This window comes from Falco peregrinus, chromosome 2, assembly GCF_023634155.1.
Source record: "Falco peregrinus isolate bFalPer1 chromosome 2, bFalPer1.pri, whole genome shotgun sequence".
Taxonomy (NCBI): domain Eukaryota; kingdom Metazoa; phylum Chordata; class Aves; order Falconiformes; family Falconidae; genus Falco; species Falco peregrinus.
The window spans coordinates 23,533,751-23,554,984 of NC_073722.1; the positions used below are offsets into that span (position 1 = coordinate 23,533,751).

Sequence of the window (21,234 nt, forward strand, 5' to 3'; positions counted from 1 at the left end):
GCATGACTATCCAATGGCAGGGATGCAACCAAATTTCACACGAGTGAGTGATCGATCACACAGACGGACAGAGCTGCTGCAAGCCCTCCCTGCCTTACACCACACGCTCCTGCACCTTCGCCATGCCGGTACCTTGCCACACACCTTATGGTTGACGCTAGTGAATGGTGTGTTGTCACTGATGGTTTCAAAAGGTGACCTGGCTCCGTTCCCATCTGTGGGGGTCGCGACTTCCCAGCTGAACTGTATTGAAGACTGGTTGATCCCAGCTTCGCTGCAGCGTTCCTTCATGGCTGTGTATTTGGGGAAGTGAGGGTCACAGGGAGTGACACAGATGAGCGGATAGCCTGGGGAAGGGGATTTCTTCGCGCCGTCCTTGGTCACTTCTTCCACCCGGTCGTAATCAGCCAGAGTGACAACCTGTATGGATGCAAGATGGCAGCGTTTACCTGGGGTAGAGGGAAGGGGCAGAAAAGGCAATCCTTCCCACATGCTCCAAGCCGCTACATTACTGTAGCTCTTAATTTGATTTCAGAAATCCCACTGGGGTTTTCAGTCTGTACTTGAAGGGTACTAAATCACAGCCATTGCAATGGGCAACTCACCACGGGAGGTGCTGGTAGAATCAAGCTCCCTGCTGCCTCCTGATCCAAAATAGTCACTATTGCAGTGCTGGTATCTCCAAGAACAGCTTCCACTGGATCATCAGGACCCAGCACCAGAGAAAAGGACTCGTGCCACTCCCGGTCTTCATTCGACATGATCTCCACCTTAAATATGATGTGGTTCACACCTGTGAGAGGAAAGGCAAGAGAAATAGAGAGAATTCGATTCATCATCAAATATTGCTCTAAAGTTCTCATAAAAAACCTGCACAGCTGGTCTAGGCTAGGACTGCTGAAACTTTATGATAAAATATGCATTATAAATTTTATTTCCGCTCATTGCTACTAATAATTTAGCCCTGTCCACACAGCAGTCTACTCTATACATAAAACTTCAGCTATGACAACTGATCCAATTGATCAGGTGACAGATTTACTAGCAGATGCCACCTGAGGATTAATAATGCCTGTCTAGTAAAAATCTATGATTCAAAGAACATCCCCACCTCTGCTGCGAGCATCTGTGCTCTCCCCTTCACACCAGTATGCAGAACTTTGCTGAGGGTTTCTTGGTCCAGCAACATGGTCTGAGCTGCTGCACTGGATCCTGAAAGATCTCTGCTGAGCCTTACATCCCCTGAAGACCACTTTATGCTCACCTGCCAGATGTCAGTGCTTCTTTCTCAGTTCTGACCACCGTTTAACAGTTCAGCCTTTTTGTGTAACAAAATTACAGCTATAGCAGAGTGCAAGGCTGCAGCCCAGAAGAGCCACACTTTAAAAGACCACACAGTGATATGTAGTATATTTAAAAAGTGTTACCAAAAAACCCAGAAAAAAACCCCAAACCAACCAAACTCCAGATCCTTCTTACCCAGCAGGGCATTATGAAGGGATAAAATGTAGTACACAAGAGAAAACATGGGAAGATTTGGGATAGCCTTCCAATTTTTTCAAGTGATGTTAATTCCAGCGAGCAGAAAGTCTCAACCATCTCTGTCTCCTCAGGCACTGACAGTCTGCTCAGCAAAGAGCTCACCACCGCTTTCGTTCCCTTGTTTTTTTTCATGGCCCCCCTGCTCGGGCAGCAGCTTGGCACTTTGCTTGTTGAGCACTGGGCTGGTGCTCAGAACACCGGTGTGCTTGACCTGAGAACGATCAGGCAACCAGAAGGGCAGAGAGGGGAAAGGAAATGTCTAACGCGAGGGAAGGGGGAAAGACTTGCACCCCACTTGTAACACGCTTAAAAGCCGGGTAGGTGTTTCTTCCCACAAAGACTGCGATGAACCCAAGATCAAACCCCACATCAAATCTAAACTCCAAAATCTAAGGGTATATTATGCGTTCTTACAACGAATGCAGTTCACTTCACCAGGAGCAGACAGACCTGTGTGTTGTGTTGTAAACCTTATGCAAACAGTCGCTTTTTCCAAATCCCCTGAAGACTGCCCTTCAATCCTCCTTTCTGACATACCCCAAATGTCCCTGGACATGCCACCACCTCTAACCTTCCCTCCAAGGACCCTTTACCTGGACTGAATTTGAGCATTCGACTCTTGGGATAGTAATCCACTCCCGCCTGAGCTGAGCCATCGCGGGTGCTACAGCGGACTTTTGAGGTCCTGTTCTGATCCCCTCTCCGGACCACCTTGATGTTTAAAACGGCAACACCCTCTGGGCCAGGCGGCTCCCGCACTTGGTACGCAGCTTCTTCAAACTCAATGGTGGGTGCTACAGAAACAGCAGTGAAGAAAAAGCCTCAGGTTTGCACACTGGCTGACTGTTTATAGCTGAAGAGCATTCAGCAACTGAGGTGAGCTAAGCTCAGCTCCTTTTAGATTTTCAGAGCAAGGGCCTCCTCAAAGCCAGGGCCAGCTGCAGCTGGAAGGGTTGGATGTGAACTAGGGCAAGGGTGGGGCAAACCCCAACACATATGGCAAATGATTCTCCCATCCCCTGCCTCCCACTGAACCACATGCCCCCAAACCCATGGCACGTGATGGTGCTACAGCCCCATCAGCAGTGACACCAGAGGGACCTGGCATCCTCCTTCTTCCACATGGATCTCTCCAGGCTGTGACACTGTGGAGGGAAGGCAACATCTCCCAGGGGAAGCACGGCAACTCCCTGTGCAGCTGCAGGGGAATGGGAAATGGGACAAATGGGGGGGTTCGAGCCATTGTTATTCAATCTCTCCCTTAAGACCAGCCCCTTGCACAAAGCCATTGCATCCGAGATCTGCACACAGAGCTGTGACCACACGACTGAAAGCATTCATGTGTACTAAATTAAACTGCTAAGTGTTGATGCAACTGTGCTGACTACCTGGGAACGTGCATCCTACACTACAACCACATCCTCATTGAGCATCCTTGCTTACCATCTTCGTCATTGGTGACAGTTATGGTTGCCACGTCCATCTTCCCAACCCTAGCTCCACTCCAATGGTTTCCAAGTGGACTACCAAGACAGACCAGGAACTGCTCTTCTGGTTCAAAGGCAGAGTCATCACTGATATAAACACTGCAGTTCTTCACCTGAAGCCAAGTAAGCAGGAGAAAACAGGAAACATTTGTAAATCTGATGAAGCCACCTTAAAGGCCACACGGTACTTCACTGTCTAGGGTTTAGTGTCCGAGTACTGTCAATCCTGGAAGAAACTCTTATTTTCAAGGCTGTTGCTTCAGTGTGGACAAACCACACAGTTCTGGGATAAGACACAGCGGTGAAGACACCTGCTTCCACAAACCAGCAGCTACAACAATCCTGAGTCCTACCGGCGCAGACAATTTGCATATCACATTTTAATCAATTTTATCATGAAATAAACAACCCTTTCAGAGTCGTGTCATATTTCCAGGAGCAGAATTTGTGACTTTAAGCACCTATGAGACGAGTTTGGATAACCTCTGCCAGCTCCCTCTGACAATGCAGAGCTGAGGAAGAGATGTGAACCTCTTCCGTCAATGGTTCTTCATTGTCCCTCTAAGCCAGGTTCAGCTCACCTTCTCCCCTTTCAAGAAAGTGATGCGAGACTCCTCTGCATTTCTTCTCTCTGCAAAGTCCTCCATGACCTCTGCTGTCTGGCTCTGGGTGTAGCACCTGACCGAGGACTCATAGCTCAGGTCCCCAGTGCGGAAGATGGGGATGTGCAGAGTACCCTCCTTCTCCTTCACCGTGTACGTATCCTTGGTGAACTGCATGCTTGGTACTGTAGGAGGTAATAAAAAGGGTCAAGCAGTGCTGAAGATCCAGAAAGACAGGAGCTAATGGAGGCAGATATACTCTGGGAGAACTGCTGCATGGAGCCTGGCAGCCAGGGGATAAAACAGCAGCTTCACTGTGCCTCAGTACAGGATTTGGTTTCAAACAAACAATGACTGAGCCACCTGACTCCAACAGCTGACGATGCTTGTTCCTTCCCTACCATTTTGGCGCAGCTGCAATGTGCTGGAGAACCAGGCAGGGCCGGCGGTACAGGGATGGTATGTTTGCGAGGTGTGTCAGGAGGGGACCGTATCAGGGCTCAGTACTGAAATGGATGCTCAAAGCATTATTCTACTGTCTGCGGGCAGACACGGAACAAACAGCTGGCAGCAAGGAGGGCAGACATCAACAAACGATGCAAAGGCAGAAATTATTATAACTACTACAGAGTTAGATTATACAGTGTGTGCTTTCCTTAGGCAAGCAAACACAAGAGATGTTAAAAGACAAGAGAAAATAAACACGTGGTGAGATTTTCTCTCATAGTGAGGGGGGCTTTAGCTCACAGAAAGCATGGAATGTGGCCAGCTCTGAGCGGAGGAGGCAATGCGTGGCTGAACGTGCGGGGACACTACAGGAAAATTAATTCTGCACTTCCATAGACTCCAAGCTCTTGTGGACAGTGAAGCACAGAAAGAAACAGGGCTGCCAAGTGGAATGGGATGATCAAGGGGCTGGAGCATCTCCCGTATGAGGAAAGGCTGAGAGAGCTGGGCCTGTTTAGCCTGGAGAAGAGACAACTGAGAGGGGACCTTACCAATGTCTGCAAATATCTTAAGGGGGAGTCTCAGGAGGATGGGGCCAGGCTCTTTTCAGTGGTGCCCAGTGACAGGACAAGGGGCAACGGGCACTAACTGCAGCACAGGGAGCTCCAGCTGAATGTGAGGAAAAACTTCTTTACTGTGAGCATGACAGAGCACTGGGACAGGCTGCCCAGAGAGGCTGCGGAGTCTCCTCTGGAGACATTCAAAACCCACTTGGACACAATGCTGTGCAGCCCGCTCTGGAGGAGAACCTGCTTTAACAGGGCGTTGGACTAGATGATCTCCAGAGGTCCCTTCCAACCCCGACCATTCTGCGATTCTGTGATCCCAGGAAAACAGGCTAAATCCAGCCTAGAAATAACCTAACTCGGACTAGCCTCCTGCTGCATGGAGTGTTAAGGAAGAGGCTAGGATGGGCCAGAGAGAGCTGCCATGGATAACTTACCATCTTGGGTGACGTCATTAATAGCCACGATCGCTTGGAACGGCTTTGTCAGCTCAGCTCCATGGGGTGAGCTGAGATAAACAACAAATGTCTCCAGCCCTTCTATCACTGGGTACTGCGCATCATCCAGGATTGTCAGAGTGCAGAACTAGAAGGAAAGCGGAAGTCCTGCTTTTAGAGATGCAAAGCTTTCATCCCTCCTGGCACCTGCATCTGGGTGTCTAATGTAAAGTCATTATGTCAGGCCTCTTCTGAATTCATTAACCAAGGGAAACAATGTTCTAGATAAATCTGGCATATCATTTCAGAGAACAGGCAGCCACCTTTATCCTGGGAGAGGTGGTCTGACCAAGCCTCCTCTGGCTGGAGGGCTGATCAGTTGTGAGCCTGTGCCTAGCAGATTCATTAATAACTCTCAAGAGGCCCTAAGAGGATTTTCAAAACAGGCAAATATAGAGTAGGCAGATAAACAAGAGGGAAGCGTCACCAGACTGAGCAGGCTCATCAGAAGTCAAAGTGGCTCCTCACCTCTTCTGTCTTGCCTGGCCTGAAGTCTATTTTTCTGGAGCTGGGGACATAATCGATTCCTGGGCTGGCAGATGGAGGGTCTGATGTCCGAGTGGCACACCACACTGAGACGGGGGTTGAGAGATCAGGTCCCTGTCGGAGGACTGGAATCTCAATGTTTCCTGCATCACCAGTTGCACATGAGAGAACCAAGATGAGAAAGCAGCCACATACCACAACACCACCCCTTTCCCTTCAGCATGCCCTTTGCCCTTCACAGGCTACTGCAGAGAAACCCCCCCAGCCTTCCCCACAGGGGCAGAGGGAAGAACAGAAACCCTCTGCAGATCTTTCACAGTTCTCCTGCTGTGCCCTGAACTGCTCCTTCTGATACCTCTTGCTGCTGAAAGCACCCCAATGTGCTGCGGAGCAGCCTCGGGGCAGCTCCCTGCCACTCTTCACCTGCAGCCTCGCTGACAGTAAAGGTAGCGTTCCCCAGGAACACTGTGGAGGCATCGTTGGGACCACCAATGAAGACGTTGGCTGAAGCCCGGCTGCCAATGCGTGCGTTATCTGAGGCATCGGCCAATGCGATCTCAAACTCCTCTTCCTCTTCGTATTCACTGTCATCGATCAGCATGACATCACATGTCATCGTGGTGACACCCGGACCAAAGACGATGCGGCTGTCATCCACCATCCCACGGGACTTGAAGTCAGAGCCAGATTCCAGCATATAAAGGCTGCTTCCCTTGGCTGATTTGGGGACAGTGTAGCAGATGGCAGACACAGTGCTGCTGGTATCCCCTAAGATGTAACAGAAAAGTCATAACTTTATGGCAATACTGTTACTCTGTTTGGTGGAGACACTGTTCACTTAAATAATAAAGCAGCATTCAGAAAAGAGGGTGAGGAGTAAAAAAGAACACCGCCCCTTCTCCTAAACTTGCATAGAAGCTGGCTTAGGTCTACCTCCAAATCTGTACTCTTGGTTACTATGATCAGGAAGCGGGTGGCACGTGCCTATTAAAGAATATATAGCCCAATGACAGGGTCCACATCAAACACGGCACCTAGGTCACAGAGAAGCAACAAATAAATCCATGAGTTTACTCCTGATGCTGGAAAGAGAAATTAATCCCAAAGTAAGGAGCTTTAACTACGTTCGTGAATCTTACAGCAGAGCTGGGAAAAATGAAAAGAAAACCCCCATCTGCCCCGTGTTGTTGCATTTCAGTTGTGCCGCAAAGCTCCTTCTAAAAAACCAAAGTATCACCCCAAAATCATAAACAAGCAAACCCCAAAGAACACCACTTGTTTTGGGGGTCACTGTTAATAGCCTGCCAACAGGGAACAATTGTTTGCCTGTGCCTGGCAAAGTTATATGCCGCAAAGACTCCTCGGCAGCTTTGCAGTAAGCCTAGTCATGTGCTAAAAGACTGCAGGATAACAGGCACTAAACTGCTTCGGTTATCTATAAAAAAAAACAGAATTAAAATCCAAGCTCTAGGCAGCCTTCGCAACCTTTGCTTCACCTCTCTGCCCAGAGGCTAGGCTGACCACTGCCTCCAGGGCTCCCCACCCACCCGCTCTGCCGTGGGGGTTCAGGCTCTGCACACCCACCCACAGCAGCGCCCGCAGAGCCGCTTTCCCTCCTGTGCGGCACGGAAAGTCACTCTGTCCGGCTCGACCCACCTTTTCTTTCCACAGGAGCGGAGAGGAATCCAGCGCTCTCGCTGATGTGGTACGTCTTCCTGTCGAACTGCAGGGTGGGCTCGTCCTCCGGGTCCGTGATGGTGACCGTGGCCCGGGTGACATTCCCCAGCAGAGCATAGGCCGGCATGCTGAGCTCCACGGCAAAGCTCTCCGTGTTCTCAAACACCTTGTCATCGTTAACGATAATGGTGCAGGCCTTGATGTCCTCCCGCTCCTCAAACTGCACCTGGAAGGCAGCAAGGGGGCTGCTCTTTTTGGACTGGGGTCTGAAACTTTCCGTCCTCCCTACCTCACCCTTGCCTGTGTCACAGACCCCGTGCGTGGGCAGCATCAGACACTGACTTCAACCAAGGCCAAATGGCTCGGGAAGGTCAAAGGCAGCAGCAAATGGAGGCTGTGGGCCCCCACCCCTTCTGGTCACGGTTTTAGCCTTTTGCACGATCAGGAGTGACACTCCTGCCGCTCAGGCAAATCTGGAACGTTTGTGGTCTGCCAGAACACTGCTGCAAAGCCTATCTGTCAACATAAAAAAACTGATGAAAGAAAGGGGACCCTCTTCTGAAAGCAAATAACCCACACATTTTTAGAAAGGAAATAGTCTCCCTTGTGTTTTTATCAGTTCTTCCATCTAGGCTTGATGGCATGCGTGGTCAGACCTTCCCCTTCCTGGTGTCCCCCACCCACCTGCCCTGCGTACTCCACGTAGTCTTGCTCTCCCGGCTGCGAAGTGGAGCCAGAGGTGGCCGTTCCCTGCTCTGTGCGGCACAGGACGATCGCGTACTGGTTGAGGTTACCGATCCGCTTCACGGTGACGCTCACGGAGCCTGCGCTCTCTCGGACGGTGTAGCTGGAAATGCATCAAGCAGACACAAATAACAGGTTGGGGAGCAAAACTTGTGTGTTTACGCTGGTACCAAGCACCGCAGATTCAGGCTGACTGTTGTCTACACAGAAAATCCGAGGGACACTAATCACCAGGGACTTGGGCAGATGGCAGCTACTCAGCAACCTGCTCCATGGTTTAACCCTGCAGGTATTTCTCCTCACTGACAAACACATGCCCGGCCCACCTAGAAATTGCCAGCGTTAATTAATCCAACAGGCATGCCACCCGTGCGGCTACAGCACACAGCAGCGAGACCTCGCTCCTGACGGGGTGCCAGTGGAACACAGGCAGAAACATGACAGAAAGTGCCCCAGAATTTAATTTCTGTGCCGTAGGTCCAATAACATATTACAGAGCTCAACCTCCAGGTAAGAGCCCATCTGTCAGAAGAGTGCTGTAAACCCCGTGCCATTTACCTTGTGTATGTAAAGCTGAGGAGAGACCACTGGATATGGAAGATGTTGCCACTGACCACATTGGGTTTGCTGTCCTTCACTAGGAACTGAAAGCTGTCCATGGTCTCCTGAGCCTTCTCCTCATGCATCACGTACCGAATGAGGCCCTGGTTCACATCCTCTGCCGGGGGAGAAGACATCCCATGAGCCAACCCAGACATTCCATGGCAGTTTTATAGACGAGCAGTGTGGAGACGGGCATCCACACGGCTTCAGGGACCAGGATCTCCACGCGCCCCTTATGCTGCAGCAGCTTTTCCAGCTTCCTTGGTCTTACCTGTGGTAGAAGCCAGCCTACAACCCGTGACAAGACATTCCCTTGTCTAGTCTCTATCCGTAACAGCTCACACTTAAAAATCAGGTAAATTGAAAGTAGCTTTGATGAAACGCAAGAAATACCCGTTCACTGCGGCAGCATGTATTTCAGGTCTGTTCTACAAGCTGGCATGTCCTAACGGGGGTCCTTCTCACTGCTGAGATGGTTCAGGCTCTCTGACTTTCTGCAGTATAATACGTTTGCCAAGCTTCAGCCCGAAAATAACACAGGTCTCTTGCTTCTTTTTTCCCCCAATTTTTTTTTACTTCTTTTCCCCCCAGTGCACATGGGGTGCCAGGTGTGGCTGGCGGGGCCTGATGAGAAGGGTCAGGCAGAGCTGCTGCCTGCACCTGCACAGGCCCCAAGGCAGCATGGTGCCAGGCTCTGCAAACCGCAGCAGCAGGAGTGCTGAGAAAGGCTGTGCAGCGAGTTCGCCCTCAGCCTGCCTGGGGGAGTCGGGGGGGAGCAGCCATCAGAACAAGCACAGCGGTGTGAGAAGTAGTTACTCCCCATCCTCATGGAGAATCCCTCAGTCTTGCATGAGCGAACCTTCCATGTGTGGTTGACTCTGCACTGGTGGCTAAACATAGAATCACAGAATGGTTTGGGTTGGAAGGGACCTTGAAGACCCTCTGGTTCCCAACCCCCTGCCTTGGTCTAGTGGAACACCTTCCACCAGCCCAGGCTGCTCTTGTCCAGCCTTGAGCACTGCCAGGGACGGGGCACCCACAGCTGCCCTGGGCAGCCTGTCCCAGTGCCTCGCCACCCTCACGGTAAACATCTACCAGGCCTTGTGACGACGAGGTGCACATGCAATACCTACAGCTCCTCTTCACTGTCCCAAGTCAAATCTCCAGCTCTAACAAGTCTGGAAAACCTGGATGTGCCACAGGACACAGGTTGGCATCTATAGGAATTTACAGGATTTCTGCAAATGACAGCAAAGTTCAATTCTTATTTTTGACACACCTTTGAGACATTTGTGTCTTCTCCCCTCCCACCTTTTCCTGTCCCTGTCCCCTGCTTCCCCAAGCTGTCTTGACAAACTGAAGCAGCTGAAAGAAAAAAGCAAGAGTATACAGCCCAGCTTCATACCCTGCGTAAAGGTGGTCACAGGCGTCCCTGGTTTCAGCTTGTTCTCCACATAACCATTTCTGGGACCAGTTGTTATCTCATAGATCAGCTGTTTGTCATCTGTGTCAGGATCTGTCGTCAGTAATTCCTTCTTAGTGATTAGATTGGTTGCCTGGATTAAAGCCAAACCAAGGGAGTCAAACTCTGGAGATCCAGCAGTGCAAGTCCGATTGACTGTTCACCCAAAAAGCCCAACCATCCCTCTGTCACACAGTGCTCTGTGAGGGGAAAGCTAGGGGATGTAAAAGCACAGAGGACAAGGCATGGCCTTGAACAGACAGATACCCCATAAGGTGTCTGACAGCACAGGAAGGCTCCAAATCCTGCCTCACGTCTTGCTTGTTTAATAGGAAAACATCATGGCTCAAAGAAAAGCAAATTCAGAGCAAGCTGCCCAGTCCTACCTAGCTGGGGCTAAAAGCTACGACAAATCTTTCCGTTTCACCTGGAAGCCACTGCTCCATCAACTGTGCCAGTGCTCAGGCAAGGCCAGGCTTTGCAAAAAACATTTGCCAACAGCCTCAAGTGGAAGGATTCACTCAGGACAGTTCATGCGGCTTTAGTGAGCTTGCACTAGGTCCTCCTCCAAATGACCTCACATGGATGTGCCTCAGTTCCACGATATTTTGCTTTCTCTTTAAAAAGAAAACACCTTTATCAGCAGGAGAAAAAGAGAACTGAACTGCCTGAGGCTGCAGGAGTGTTTTTTCTGAAAGGCATTTGAGCTGAGACAGCCACTTCTTAACACCATTTCTTACTACAGTGACTTCCAACCTTTCTTCCTGGGAAGAATCAAAGTGGTTTTTTTTTTGCAGTTAATCCTAGGTCCTCAAACACAAGCACAAGAGGGAGCTTCCTGGGGTTTTGCTTGGACTTCAGCAAAACAAAGGTATGTCACAGCCAGAAATCCCTACGCCACACTCCTCTGAAAGCCATGTCTCTGCTATGGCTGCTGCGGCACACGACACCTTCTCTGCCATTAGCAAAGCTGAAAATGTACCCTGGGGGGGAGGGACAAGGGGCAGGACATGTCTGCCCAGGAAGGTGGGCAGAGCTGTACTGCACTGCACAGCTCGCGCAAGAGCCAGCAAGAGCCAGGCGTGATGGTCCAGGAAGTGATTTAGTGCCCTGGAGCCATGTTGCTTCGCTTAGCAGGCATCCCTGCACACCTCTGCCTTTCCCAAGACACCTCACGGGCACAGAGAGACACCCATTCTCCATCACAAAAATCAAAATGCTGAAGGAACAGGATGTTCTCCTGTGAAGCTCCTCCTTCTGGAACAGCTTGAGAAACAATGTAAGCCGGTGGCAGTTACCTTGCCATCCATGTACTCCAGCCACTGCAAACCCAGGTTGGTGATGATCCTGGGTGTCCCGTCATCCACAGAGAGAATGTCCACTTTGAAGCGCTGTGGTGCTGCTGTCACAACCTGACAAAAGTTCAGAGAGACGGCTGTTACTCTGGGAGTCAGAGCCTCGCCCACCATACTGCCAGCTTTGCTCCCTTCAGCTCTGTTAGGATCAAGGTCCTGGGGTGAGTTTGTGCACACGAAGGCTGGTACACCACGTAAGAAGCAAATGGCATTGTGGAAACAGGCATATTCAGCACTTATCTTCAGTGGAGTGACAGCAGCTAAGTCTCCCCTTCACTGAGTATCACCTATAGAGGGTGTCCCTGACATCCCTTCTCCTCCCTTACCTTCTTCCCTCCGTCCTCCATGATGAAGAAGGGATTGGTCCCATCAGACACAGTGAAAGTGAAGCGATCCTTCAGTGAGTTGCTACCATCGTGACTGTAGCTGATGCGGTTCTGGTAGATGTCGTCCATTGTGAAGGTGCTGGCTTGGTGGTAATGCTGCCCATTGCTGGTGCGTTCGATCAGGCCATGCCGGGGCAGCTGCGTGACTGTGAACGTAATTGACTCAGCCTGCAGCAAGGAGACAGAGCGGCAAAGCTGAAGGCATGAGCCCAGGACCAGGACAGGCATGTCCTTCCAGCTCCAGCTGCCTGGAGAGAGACTCTATGCCCAGACAGCTTTCCTAGCACCAGAGGTGCCAACACAGCACCACACACTGAATTAATTCACCCTGAGCCCTGCCCTCTCTTTATCCCTCTCCCAAGGTGGCTATGTACAAAACAACCCCAGTCAGGGAGCGCTAGGCTACACACATCACACCAAACTATTCGTTTGGCTGGTCTGACACGACTCCTGCCCGTGTGACAACTCCACGAACACAAGAGCAGTCCCCCAGTTCTGCAGCCATTCTAAGCAACGTGCTCCATGTCATCTCTGTCAGGGTGGAAGCAGCGAGAACCTTTGGTGCAGGATCTTTGGCTCTGGGCAGTAACAGGCAGCCAGGAGCTCTCTTGCTGCAGGGAAATTGCAGCGCAGGGAGGCAGAACCAACATGAGGCTAGTGGCTTAGCCTCCAGCCAGCCCCAGGAAGAGGAAGAAATGTCATTTTCATCTGTACTAGGCACAAACTCAGTGTCAAGGTTAGATATAAACTCTGTTCAAATCCACAGTTCAAATCTCTGAAGATAAGGTGGGACAGGGCAAGGATTAGCTCTGATCACAACTTCTACGTGTTTTCCACGCAGGTTTGTTGCCGTGTCTGAGGGACATGCCAGATGAAGCCATTTCTCAAGCCAGGGCTTTGCTTTGCTCAAACACTCATTCATCTATTTATATACACACTGGGCCTTCCACAAGCTGTTTGTTTGATGCTGCGATCAGACGGGGTATGATCACAGGGAGAGATGACACTCGCTATAATCTCTCTCTCTGAACACAAGCCCATTTTTCAGCTGGCGCAGATGAGAGGAGGGAGGCGGCGAGTGGGAGCCCTGCCTTACCTCTGTGTCAGCATCTGTTGCTTTAAGCTCAAACTCTGTGATGGTTTTCCTCACCCCTTCCTGAACCGTCATCCCGAGGCTTTGCACTACGGGTAAGGAGTCATCCACAGGATTTATGGTGATGTCAAATGTCTGCCTCACCTGGAACAGGAGGAAAAGCCTCTCTTGATGAATTCAGTCTACCAGGAGTGCAGCTCCATTGAAACAGTAACGCTTTAAAGAGACCACGGTTATCTAGAATGTGGGTTACTTCATTTTGGCCTTGTGTAGTGAGTCAATGTGACCTTCTGAGCTCAAATCATGTGAAGGCGACCTCTTCTATTCCTCCCCATTAATTTATTCTCCCTCTTTCTGTGATAATTATGGACATCCACTTTTCCTTCCCTCCCTCATTCTACTTTGTCCCTCTGCTGTGATTTTTCTCTTTCAGAAAGTAGGAAGAAGACATTTCTCAGGGGTCTAACTGTGCTTCTGGGTATGTTGTCAGTGCACTGGATCAAAGCTGAGCTCCAGGAGCAATTGGTAAGCAGATGAGAAACAGACACTGAAATCTCGGTAAACCAGTCTCACAAGGCTACATCACAGGTGGCTCCCCCTTACCTACACAGGGATCGCTCCCTTCCTTGTGCTACGTCAGGTCTCTCACAGCAAGGGAAGTAAAAGCGCCCACGATTGCCAAATGACAAGCCCACATGTGGCTTGTTTCATTGCGAGAGATGTGTAACTGTCTCTTGCAAGCACGCAAGAGGAAAATACTCCTGTCACATCCTACAGAATCGATAGCCTGCTCTGACTTGGGCAAAAAACCATGCTGGCACTCACCTCATTTGTTCCGTCAGACACCGAAAAGGTGAATGCATCCGTATGCTTTTCAGCATCACTGGTGTGGACATACCGAATGCTGCGAGACGCCAAATCTGCCTGGCTGAAGGAACTAATCCTTGTCCCTAGAAAAAGAACAATAGAGGAAAATGTGCAATAGAAAGAGTGAGGCAGTGAAAAATATAGTGAGCTGAACATATCTAGCCATAAGCACTCAGCCTTGGCTTGTTCTGCTCCAATTCAGGCTGTATTGTGAACCTCAGCTGAGCCAGAGATTTAGCTCACATGGAGGCTCCTAAAAACTCAGCTGGATAACTTTTACATTAGTGCAATGGCACCCCTTCTGCAAAAAGAAGTACAGACTTCTTCCCAGACATACAATTTCATGATGGCACCTCAAACTGTCAGGACACCCTGTTGGGGATGGGCCAAGACAGAAGCTGTGAGAAAAGCGGCAGATGTAACACTTTTGATTTTCACCACAGTGCAGGACTGATCTGACCAAGGCATTGTTGAGTACGAGCAAAAGGTTTCCTGGCCTCAGCTCTTTTCAAAAATGCCTTAAAAATCTCTGCTCCCTTTCCCTCTCCTTGTGCCCCTGCATTTAGAACAGACTGAGTCCCATTTTCAGCTCTGACTTCCAGTGACATCTTTACAGGTCATTAGGTGTGACGCAGGCACAGAAAGGCACCAACAAGCATTTTAAAAAGCACTTGAGCCTTTAAGTCTCACTGCTGCGCTTGATGGTTTTACTGCTCTTAGCCACAACAAAAACCCTGACAAAAAGTTTTTCACTGATTTATCATGCTAAATGGCTACTGACAAGTATTGGCCACACTACAAACGATACCAGGATCTGATATAAATAAATGAGCCAAAACTGGATGATTATCCAAGGTTTCCTCAGAGCTCATTAGCTTTAAAGGTCTGTGCCCTCTTTTGAACACTCCGGTATTCTCGCCTTAGGTTTCGGTCATTTAAATCATGAGAACAGTTCTTTCACAGTGTTGTGACACTATGTCTTTCTTAGTCCATCACAGACACAAAAAAGCACAGAAATCAGAATCATCACGTTTTAAATAACAGGACGAATAAAATTCTTAATCCAGCTCTTTCAGGTCTCCAAAGTACAGGATTCTCTGTTTAGTTTGCAATTTAGACAAAAATATTGCAAGTTTTCAATTTTCTCTCAGCAGGGGGTTTGCTTATTATAACTTCCATTCATTATTCCTAGCTTTCCAACGTGTTTGCCAGAGGACATCTTAAACTGTGAGAAGATGAGGCAAACCACACACTCAAACTGAGCTGTACAGGGACTGTCTGCATCTTGAAAACACAGAGCAGATATTTCCACTTTAATCCCATGTTAATGAGAAATCTAATTCTAAGAAGAAATATAATCTTAGATGAGTATAATGTAAGTCAGAAGAACATATTATATGACAGCATAGATCTAGATTAATTCATCAGAGAAGGGCAGAATATTCGTACTGTCAGTGGCAACTCTAAAATTCAGATCATGTTTGGAGGTAATTGTTTTTGAGTTTCACAGGATTGACCAACTCCCTTCCCCGAACTACCAGAATTTGTTATCCAGCATAATCCATCACACCACAGTGCAGCTTCCTTTGTAAACTAACTCAGCAGTTAGTTCTCTTCCTCTCCAAAGCACAGGTGGGAGAAGAGGCTGGTGTTTTGGGATCAAGGGACATACTGGCCAAGAGGGGGACTGAAAGCAAGTTGTCTGTCCACTGAGGTGGGCTCTATTACCATGGACATTAGGGGATGGATTCTTTTGGGTGTTGTACTGCATGTGGTCACAAAAAAGGCTGAAGGTTTGCAATGGGTCTTCAAAGAAGAGATTCACACCGCAGCAAGCTGGACTGACCTGTGAAGGCCACCAGCCAACATTACCACGGGGCATCAACTCACCCAGAGGCTGAATAAATCCTCACCCAGGATTATTGGGCTGCCTTGCCTCCACTCACCCTATTGTCCAACTCTCTGGGCTAACGACCGTTTGATTTCTAACAGGAAACCTAATTCTGTGCTGCTGCCTCCAAGCACATTTTTCCTGCAGTCAATCTCTAGGGCTCAAAAGCTCTCCCCCAGTGCTTTGCTCCTAGGAGTACCCAACCAAGTAAAATCCCACCCTGCTAACCTGGAGAGGCGGCGTGCTCCAGGTGCCCCAGCTGTGGCTGTCTGGTGATCTCATATCGGAGCTGGCTTGGCTCGCTGTCCTGGTCAGTGGCAGAGAGCTGGAGGGTTGTGATTGTCTTGGCTGAGTTCTCATCCAAGACCAGTCCTTTGTTAGTGATGATGGAGGGGGGTACTCTGTCTTCTGAAAGGGTTAAATATAAAGCTGAGTTAAGATACCTGTCCTCCTTTCCCTGGCGTTATCCAAAGCAGGTACTTGTGCTCAAGCAAAAGACAACAGGCACACAAACACCTCCCAGGCTGGTAATGCCAAAACAGGGTATTAATTGAGGGGACGGTAACATTATAACATCTTAAAGACGATCTAGACAGTATGAAGATATTAAGGGGAATTTTTCTACCTTTTTCAGTGAGTTTGTCAGAAGCCAAAGAACTAATTCTCACATCCGTGAACTCTCCCCATGCCCCAAACTTCAAAAGCCTTTGAATTAACAGCGAATAAAAACTGCATCTGAAGAATTACATCTTAACTTGCAGTTGCGTATGGGATGGGAAACTACAAAGGCCTGAGCTCTGCAGCAAAGAAAACATAACTTCAGCACTGTCTTTTACCTAATACGTTAATATAAAAAACCTGGTCCTTCAGTTTGTTGCCGTCTGCGCTCATCACATCAAAGGCGAAGGCGAAATTTCCACCAGGATCCCCTTTCCTGTGACTGTACACCACTTGCCCTGGAGAGAGGGACAGGAGAAAAGAAGTGGTTTTATTACAGGCTTCATCATTTAATTCTTGGTTTGGAACCAGGCTGGCACCATAAGTCTGGGGCTTGACAGAGCTCCTGAATTTGGGTTTAATTACTTTTTCTCTTTATTCTTTTTCTCCTGCTGAGAGCAACTTTTTAACACTTGCTTAACAATACGTGTTTCTGCTCTAACATAACAACCTTATCTTACTTCTTTCCCTCTCCCTTCCCTGCTTCAAGTCATCCCTCCCTCTCATAAAGATTACAGAATCACAGAACATCTCAAGCTGGCAGGGACCCACAAGGATCATCGAGTCCAACTCCCTGCTCCTCGCAGGACTACCTAAACCGGCCACATATTACTTGCTGTGACTACCTAAAACCAACCACTCTCACCTTTATTTATATCAGCCTGGGTGAAACTTTTGACAGGTCCTTTGACAGAGATCTGAACTGGATTATCGATTTTGGTCAACTGCAGACGACCCACACTGGGATCCCTCTTCATGACAAATCTAATTGTTGTGTCATCTGGATAAACAGCTGCTGCTTTCAAGTGCTGATCTGTGAGCTGTGCTGTAGAGCCTGGATCAAAGGGAGAAAATCCACAGTTTCAACCAACCCAGCTAAGTGACAGCTTTAGCCTGGACCACAGAGCAATACCAAGTGATACCATTCTCCTCCCTCTTCCCGTACCAGCTGGGAGCTGCAGGTCCCTGTTGACAGCTAATGTGGGTGGTGGCTTCTTTGGCAGCTCCACGGAGAACTCTAGCCTCCCTGTCTGCGTGTAGAGACCATCCGTGATGGAGAAGCCAAACTCATCTGTTTGTGCTGCTGCACCGCTCTGAGTATAAACGATCAGCTCATCCAAAATGTCCTGGTAGGTGAAGGATGAGCCCATGGACAGCACACGTCCCTGCTCCGGGGACTCCGCAGCAGTCTGCCTCCTGCGGAGATGACCTGGCAAACAACAGATGGATGAAAATGATGTGGAGAAGACAGCCTGCTGGGGACTCTTGCTGTGCCAGCTCTCAGTGGGATGCACAGAGGTGGACCTCGCCTTACCAGCACAACTGAAAGAAGTTATCCGCTTATTGCTAAAACTGGTAAGAATTTGGCTACGTACATGGGATCTGCAAAAGGGTGCACAGCCCTCACTAATATGACACTTAGCCTTCACCTGGCCCCCTGCCTTGCTTTATCACTGCAGATAGATGCTAGTTACACAGCTCTTTGGAACTGAACCCACAATTGGAAATGGGGTAACACAAAAGGGAACTTCCCAGGGGAATGCATGCAGCTCCCCCTTCTCCTCTCCCACAAACAGTGAGGGACAACTCTCAAAGAACAGGTCTGCTCTGAAGCATAGCCCTTCTGTGGCTGCTGGTCCGAACACAGACTAAATGTGCTTTGTACAAGTACACCAGGCTCCTCCCTCACATCGCTGGCTGTTATGTGCATTGATATAAAGACACAGACAGTGACACATGAAGACATATCCCGTCTCTGTCACCCCCTAGCTTGTCAAGACTTACCATGTTCTGGACTTTTGCTGACCACGATGACGAGCTCACTGTTCTGGGTGTCCAAGTCCTGCAGGTTGAGGGAGGCGTTGGTAACGACCACACCTGAGCCCTCGTGCACTCTGACAGGCTCCAGGACCATCTTCGGGGGCTCGTCGTTCTGCCGCTGCACAGGTCCCAAAGGTACATAGTCAAAAAAAGGGAAATGGCCAAAGGGAAAAGACCGCTGCCCACCTGAATGAAACACAAGCTCCCAAAGGGCAGTACTGGTGCTGATATCCATTAATGGGCTACACCACTTTCTCCAAATCTATCTAGCATCACGGCTGCTTCTAAGAGGGAGAAGACACCAGAGAAATAAGGCCTGGGGAAGAGGTGGCAATGCACAGCTGTTCTCTGGCATCACAGGTGAATTATGTGCCTGTACTAGGGGAAGGCAGCAGACGGGTGGAAGGAAACTCCCTTTAATCCCCTTCCCACACATTACAAAGGAGTGAGCAAAGCTTGTACTTTAAAAGTCATGTATGTGTGTCAAAGGAGAGGGCTCACCTGAATTGTGATGTTAATGCTCTGCACCTCAGACTGGCTGAAGCCATCACTCGTGTAAAAGCTGAAAACGTCACTTGTTGGTTCGATGCTTTCATGGACGCTCTGGAAGTAGTAAATGCTGTTCTCTAGAACATCTTGAAGGGAAAAGGATGCGTCTGTGGTCACAGCAGACTCACTCTGTGGGCCAAAACTCTCACCTGCAAACCAGAAAATCACTAGTGAAAGGGTGTTCAATTCACTGATAAACTAAAACCAAAAGGAGCCAGATTAGAAGAACGGCACATTGTGAAGGGTGCAGAAAGATGTTCATTCCTACAACGTGACTTTCACACACATCTTGTGACCTTTGTAGAAAGCAGCATCTGCTGCATTGGAGTAGGCATTGAGGAAGCTGCAGTTTTATGTGTAGTACAAGCAATCCCACGTCCCAGAATTACTTTGGCTTTCTTCAGAGATGAGATAATGGCTCATGTGCCATCTGGCCTCAACACAACCTCTACATCAAGCTTCACCTTGCAAAACTGTTTAGGACACAATTAGGAGGGGTGATGTGTAATGGTTAGCAACCACTGCTCTCCAGAAGAAAGGCAATCACTGCTGCAACAAGTCACTACACTGGCCAACCCACAGCGATATTTTATGAAGTTATGATTTAAGTAAAATGATACATGCCACTCCTGTTACGACCACACAGTATTAAGCAGACAAGTCTCCTGGATGAGCATCTTTGGACAATATGGTGTAAGTCCTACCTTTTCTTGATAATACAGTGAGATAAGAGAACCTTACCAGCCATGCTTTGCCACAGCTCTCACAGCCTTAAAGCTTACTGGGACATTTAGAGGGATTTAGCAAAGTTTGTTCTGTGTAACAAGGGCAGCCGAAATAAAGCATGATGAAAATACAACACATGGGCTTGAAAAGGCTCTTAATGCCCCAGTCTCACAACGTAGACCAGTCTTCAACAAACCAGAATTAGGAGGAAATGCTCCCCAGAGACAGTTTATCTTGTAACGCTGACCTTACAAGCTCTTTATGATCAACTGATGCCAACCAACACTGCACTGAGACAGATTAGAATGTGCTTCAGCATGGCAATTCCCACGTTCCCTTTCATTAGCCAGGAGGAAGAGGAGATAGCCAAGCAGTTTACCTGTCTTAGTGTTTTCAATGTAGCCATACATAGGTAGAGTGATAACTGTGACCCTCAGGTCTTCCCTGGCAGCAGCATCATAATCAGCAGTTAGGTGGTGATGAGCCAGCAGTGGGACCCTGCCCCCCTCATCCACCTGGAAAGCAAAAGCATATGACAAAACTACCACCCAATGCACACAACGCACAGCAACACAGCAATTGTTCCTGAACAAGCCTGCCTTGATGGAAGAGGCTTGCCCGGTCTCCAAAGTCCTGTCCCATCCTCCCCTAGATTTGTTAAGCATGAAATCAGGGCAAGAAGCAAACTGGCAGAGTCATGCTGACCTCTTGGAAGGCGAGAACTGCATTTCTTGTCGAGGAGAGCCTTTTGAAGGCAAGGGAGGGGGAATGCAAAGCTGGAAAGGAGGGAGATGACTTCAAAACGTTTTGATAAGGAGTCTGAAGTGCTGTGTTATCAGTCCACAGCACCAGATGTTTTCAGACTTCTGCTCATCTTTTACACACAAGCTGGTGAAATAAGGGACGAAATATTAAACAGGGGCAAGTCAGTCTTGTTCCACTGATGCCAACAGGACACCCTAGGGAGAACCCAGCTCCTGACTAGAACACATGTAAGCAGATGAGGTTCAGAGCTGTACTGTCAGCCTCCCCTGGCCTCCAAGTAATTTGTTAACCCTTTGCACTCATAAGATTGCATGTGCAACTACATGTTTCTTCAGTGACTTCCTCTCAGTCCAGGAAAACTGTTCAGTTCCTCACATCTAAGACATTCCTCCTGCTGTTCCTAGTATCCTGGGTAGCCACTTACAGTGATATGGTCAGCAAAAGCAATGAGTGACGGCATCGTCTGGGCAGGTGTGATAGTGATGGTGAACATCTGTCTATCAAGCCGGTTGTTATCAGCATCAAAAACAACAAAATGGAAGATGTCCGTAACTGGCTGATTGCTGGTCTCAAACGTGGTGGAGTAGCTGTGGAAGCCAGAACACAATCTGGGTCAGGGAGTCTCACTGATGGTCAGGCAAATACATCTCAACCTGCATTCAGAGGTGAACACACACCTCTTGAAAGAGAGGTGGTATTTCAGCTCCCAGCTCTCCTTCATGTTCATTCCCTGAGTTCTTTTAAACCACTGTTTTAGGTGTTGCCTACCTAAAGCATCACAATGACACCGTGGACACAGAAAAAATTCCCATACTTTGAAGCTACACCAACTACTGGCATTTCAGACATGCATAAACACCTAATTCTGCACAGAGCAAATGCCCTCATTCATAATCTCACAGGACCAAGAAAGGAAAAAATATCTTTTGATACATCGTATTAACATAACAT

At 48.8% G+C, this 21,234-nt stretch overlaps 1 protein-coding gene across 1 annotated transcript in view; it reads right to left on the reverse strand.

Moving 5' to 3' along the window:
* The window catches only part of FRAS1 (Fraser extracellular matrix complex subunit 1), a 173,614-nt gene that overhangs the window by 11,023 nt on the left and 141,357 nt on the right, over nucleotides 1-21,234 (reverse strand). Inside the window, exons 39-62 of the mRNA XM_055795592.1 lie at nucleotides 20,708-20,870; nucleotides 19,898-20,033; nucleotides 18,745-18,941; nucleotides 18,208-18,361; nucleotides 17,369-17,632; nucleotides 17,069-17,257; nucleotides 16,542-16,661; nucleotides 15,934-16,113; nucleotides 13,773-13,897; nucleotides 12,951-13,091; nucleotides 11,795-12,022; nucleotides 11,412-11,525; nucleotides 10,057-10,207; nucleotides 8,607-8,766; nucleotides 7,989-8,151; nucleotides 7,284-7,530; nucleotides 6,051-6,395; nucleotides 5,610-5,770; nucleotides 5,082-5,229; nucleotides 3,611-3,816; nucleotides 2,986-3,142; nucleotides 2,136-2,336; nucleotides 606-793; nucleotides 145-420 (exon numbers count right to left, since the gene is read on the reverse strand). Of these exons, the coding sequence (XP_055651567.1) occupies nucleotides 145-420; nucleotides 606-793; nucleotides 2,136-2,336; nucleotides 2,986-3,142; nucleotides 3,611-3,816; nucleotides 5,082-5,229; nucleotides 5,610-5,770; nucleotides 6,051-6,395; nucleotides 7,284-7,530; nucleotides 7,989-8,151; nucleotides 8,607-8,766; nucleotides 10,057-10,207; nucleotides 11,412-11,525; nucleotides 11,795-12,022; nucleotides 12,951-13,091; nucleotides 13,773-13,897; nucleotides 15,934-16,113; nucleotides 16,542-16,661; nucleotides 17,069-17,257; nucleotides 17,369-17,632; nucleotides 18,208-18,361; nucleotides 18,745-18,941; nucleotides 19,898-20,033; nucleotides 20,708-20,870 (4,414 nt within the window). The remainder of the gene's footprint in view (nucleotides 1-144; nucleotides 421-605; nucleotides 794-2,135; nucleotides 2,337-2,985; nucleotides 3,143-3,610; nucleotides 3,817-5,081; nucleotides 5,230-5,609; nucleotides 5,771-6,050; nucleotides 6,396-7,283; nucleotides 7,531-7,988; nucleotides 8,152-8,606; nucleotides 8,767-10,056; nucleotides 10,208-11,411; nucleotides 11,526-11,794; nucleotides 12,023-12,950; nucleotides 13,092-13,772; nucleotides 13,898-15,933; nucleotides 16,114-16,541; nucleotides 16,662-17,068; nucleotides 17,258-17,368; nucleotides 17,633-18,207; nucleotides 18,362-18,744; nucleotides 18,942-19,897; nucleotides 20,034-20,707; nucleotides 20,871-21,234) is intronic.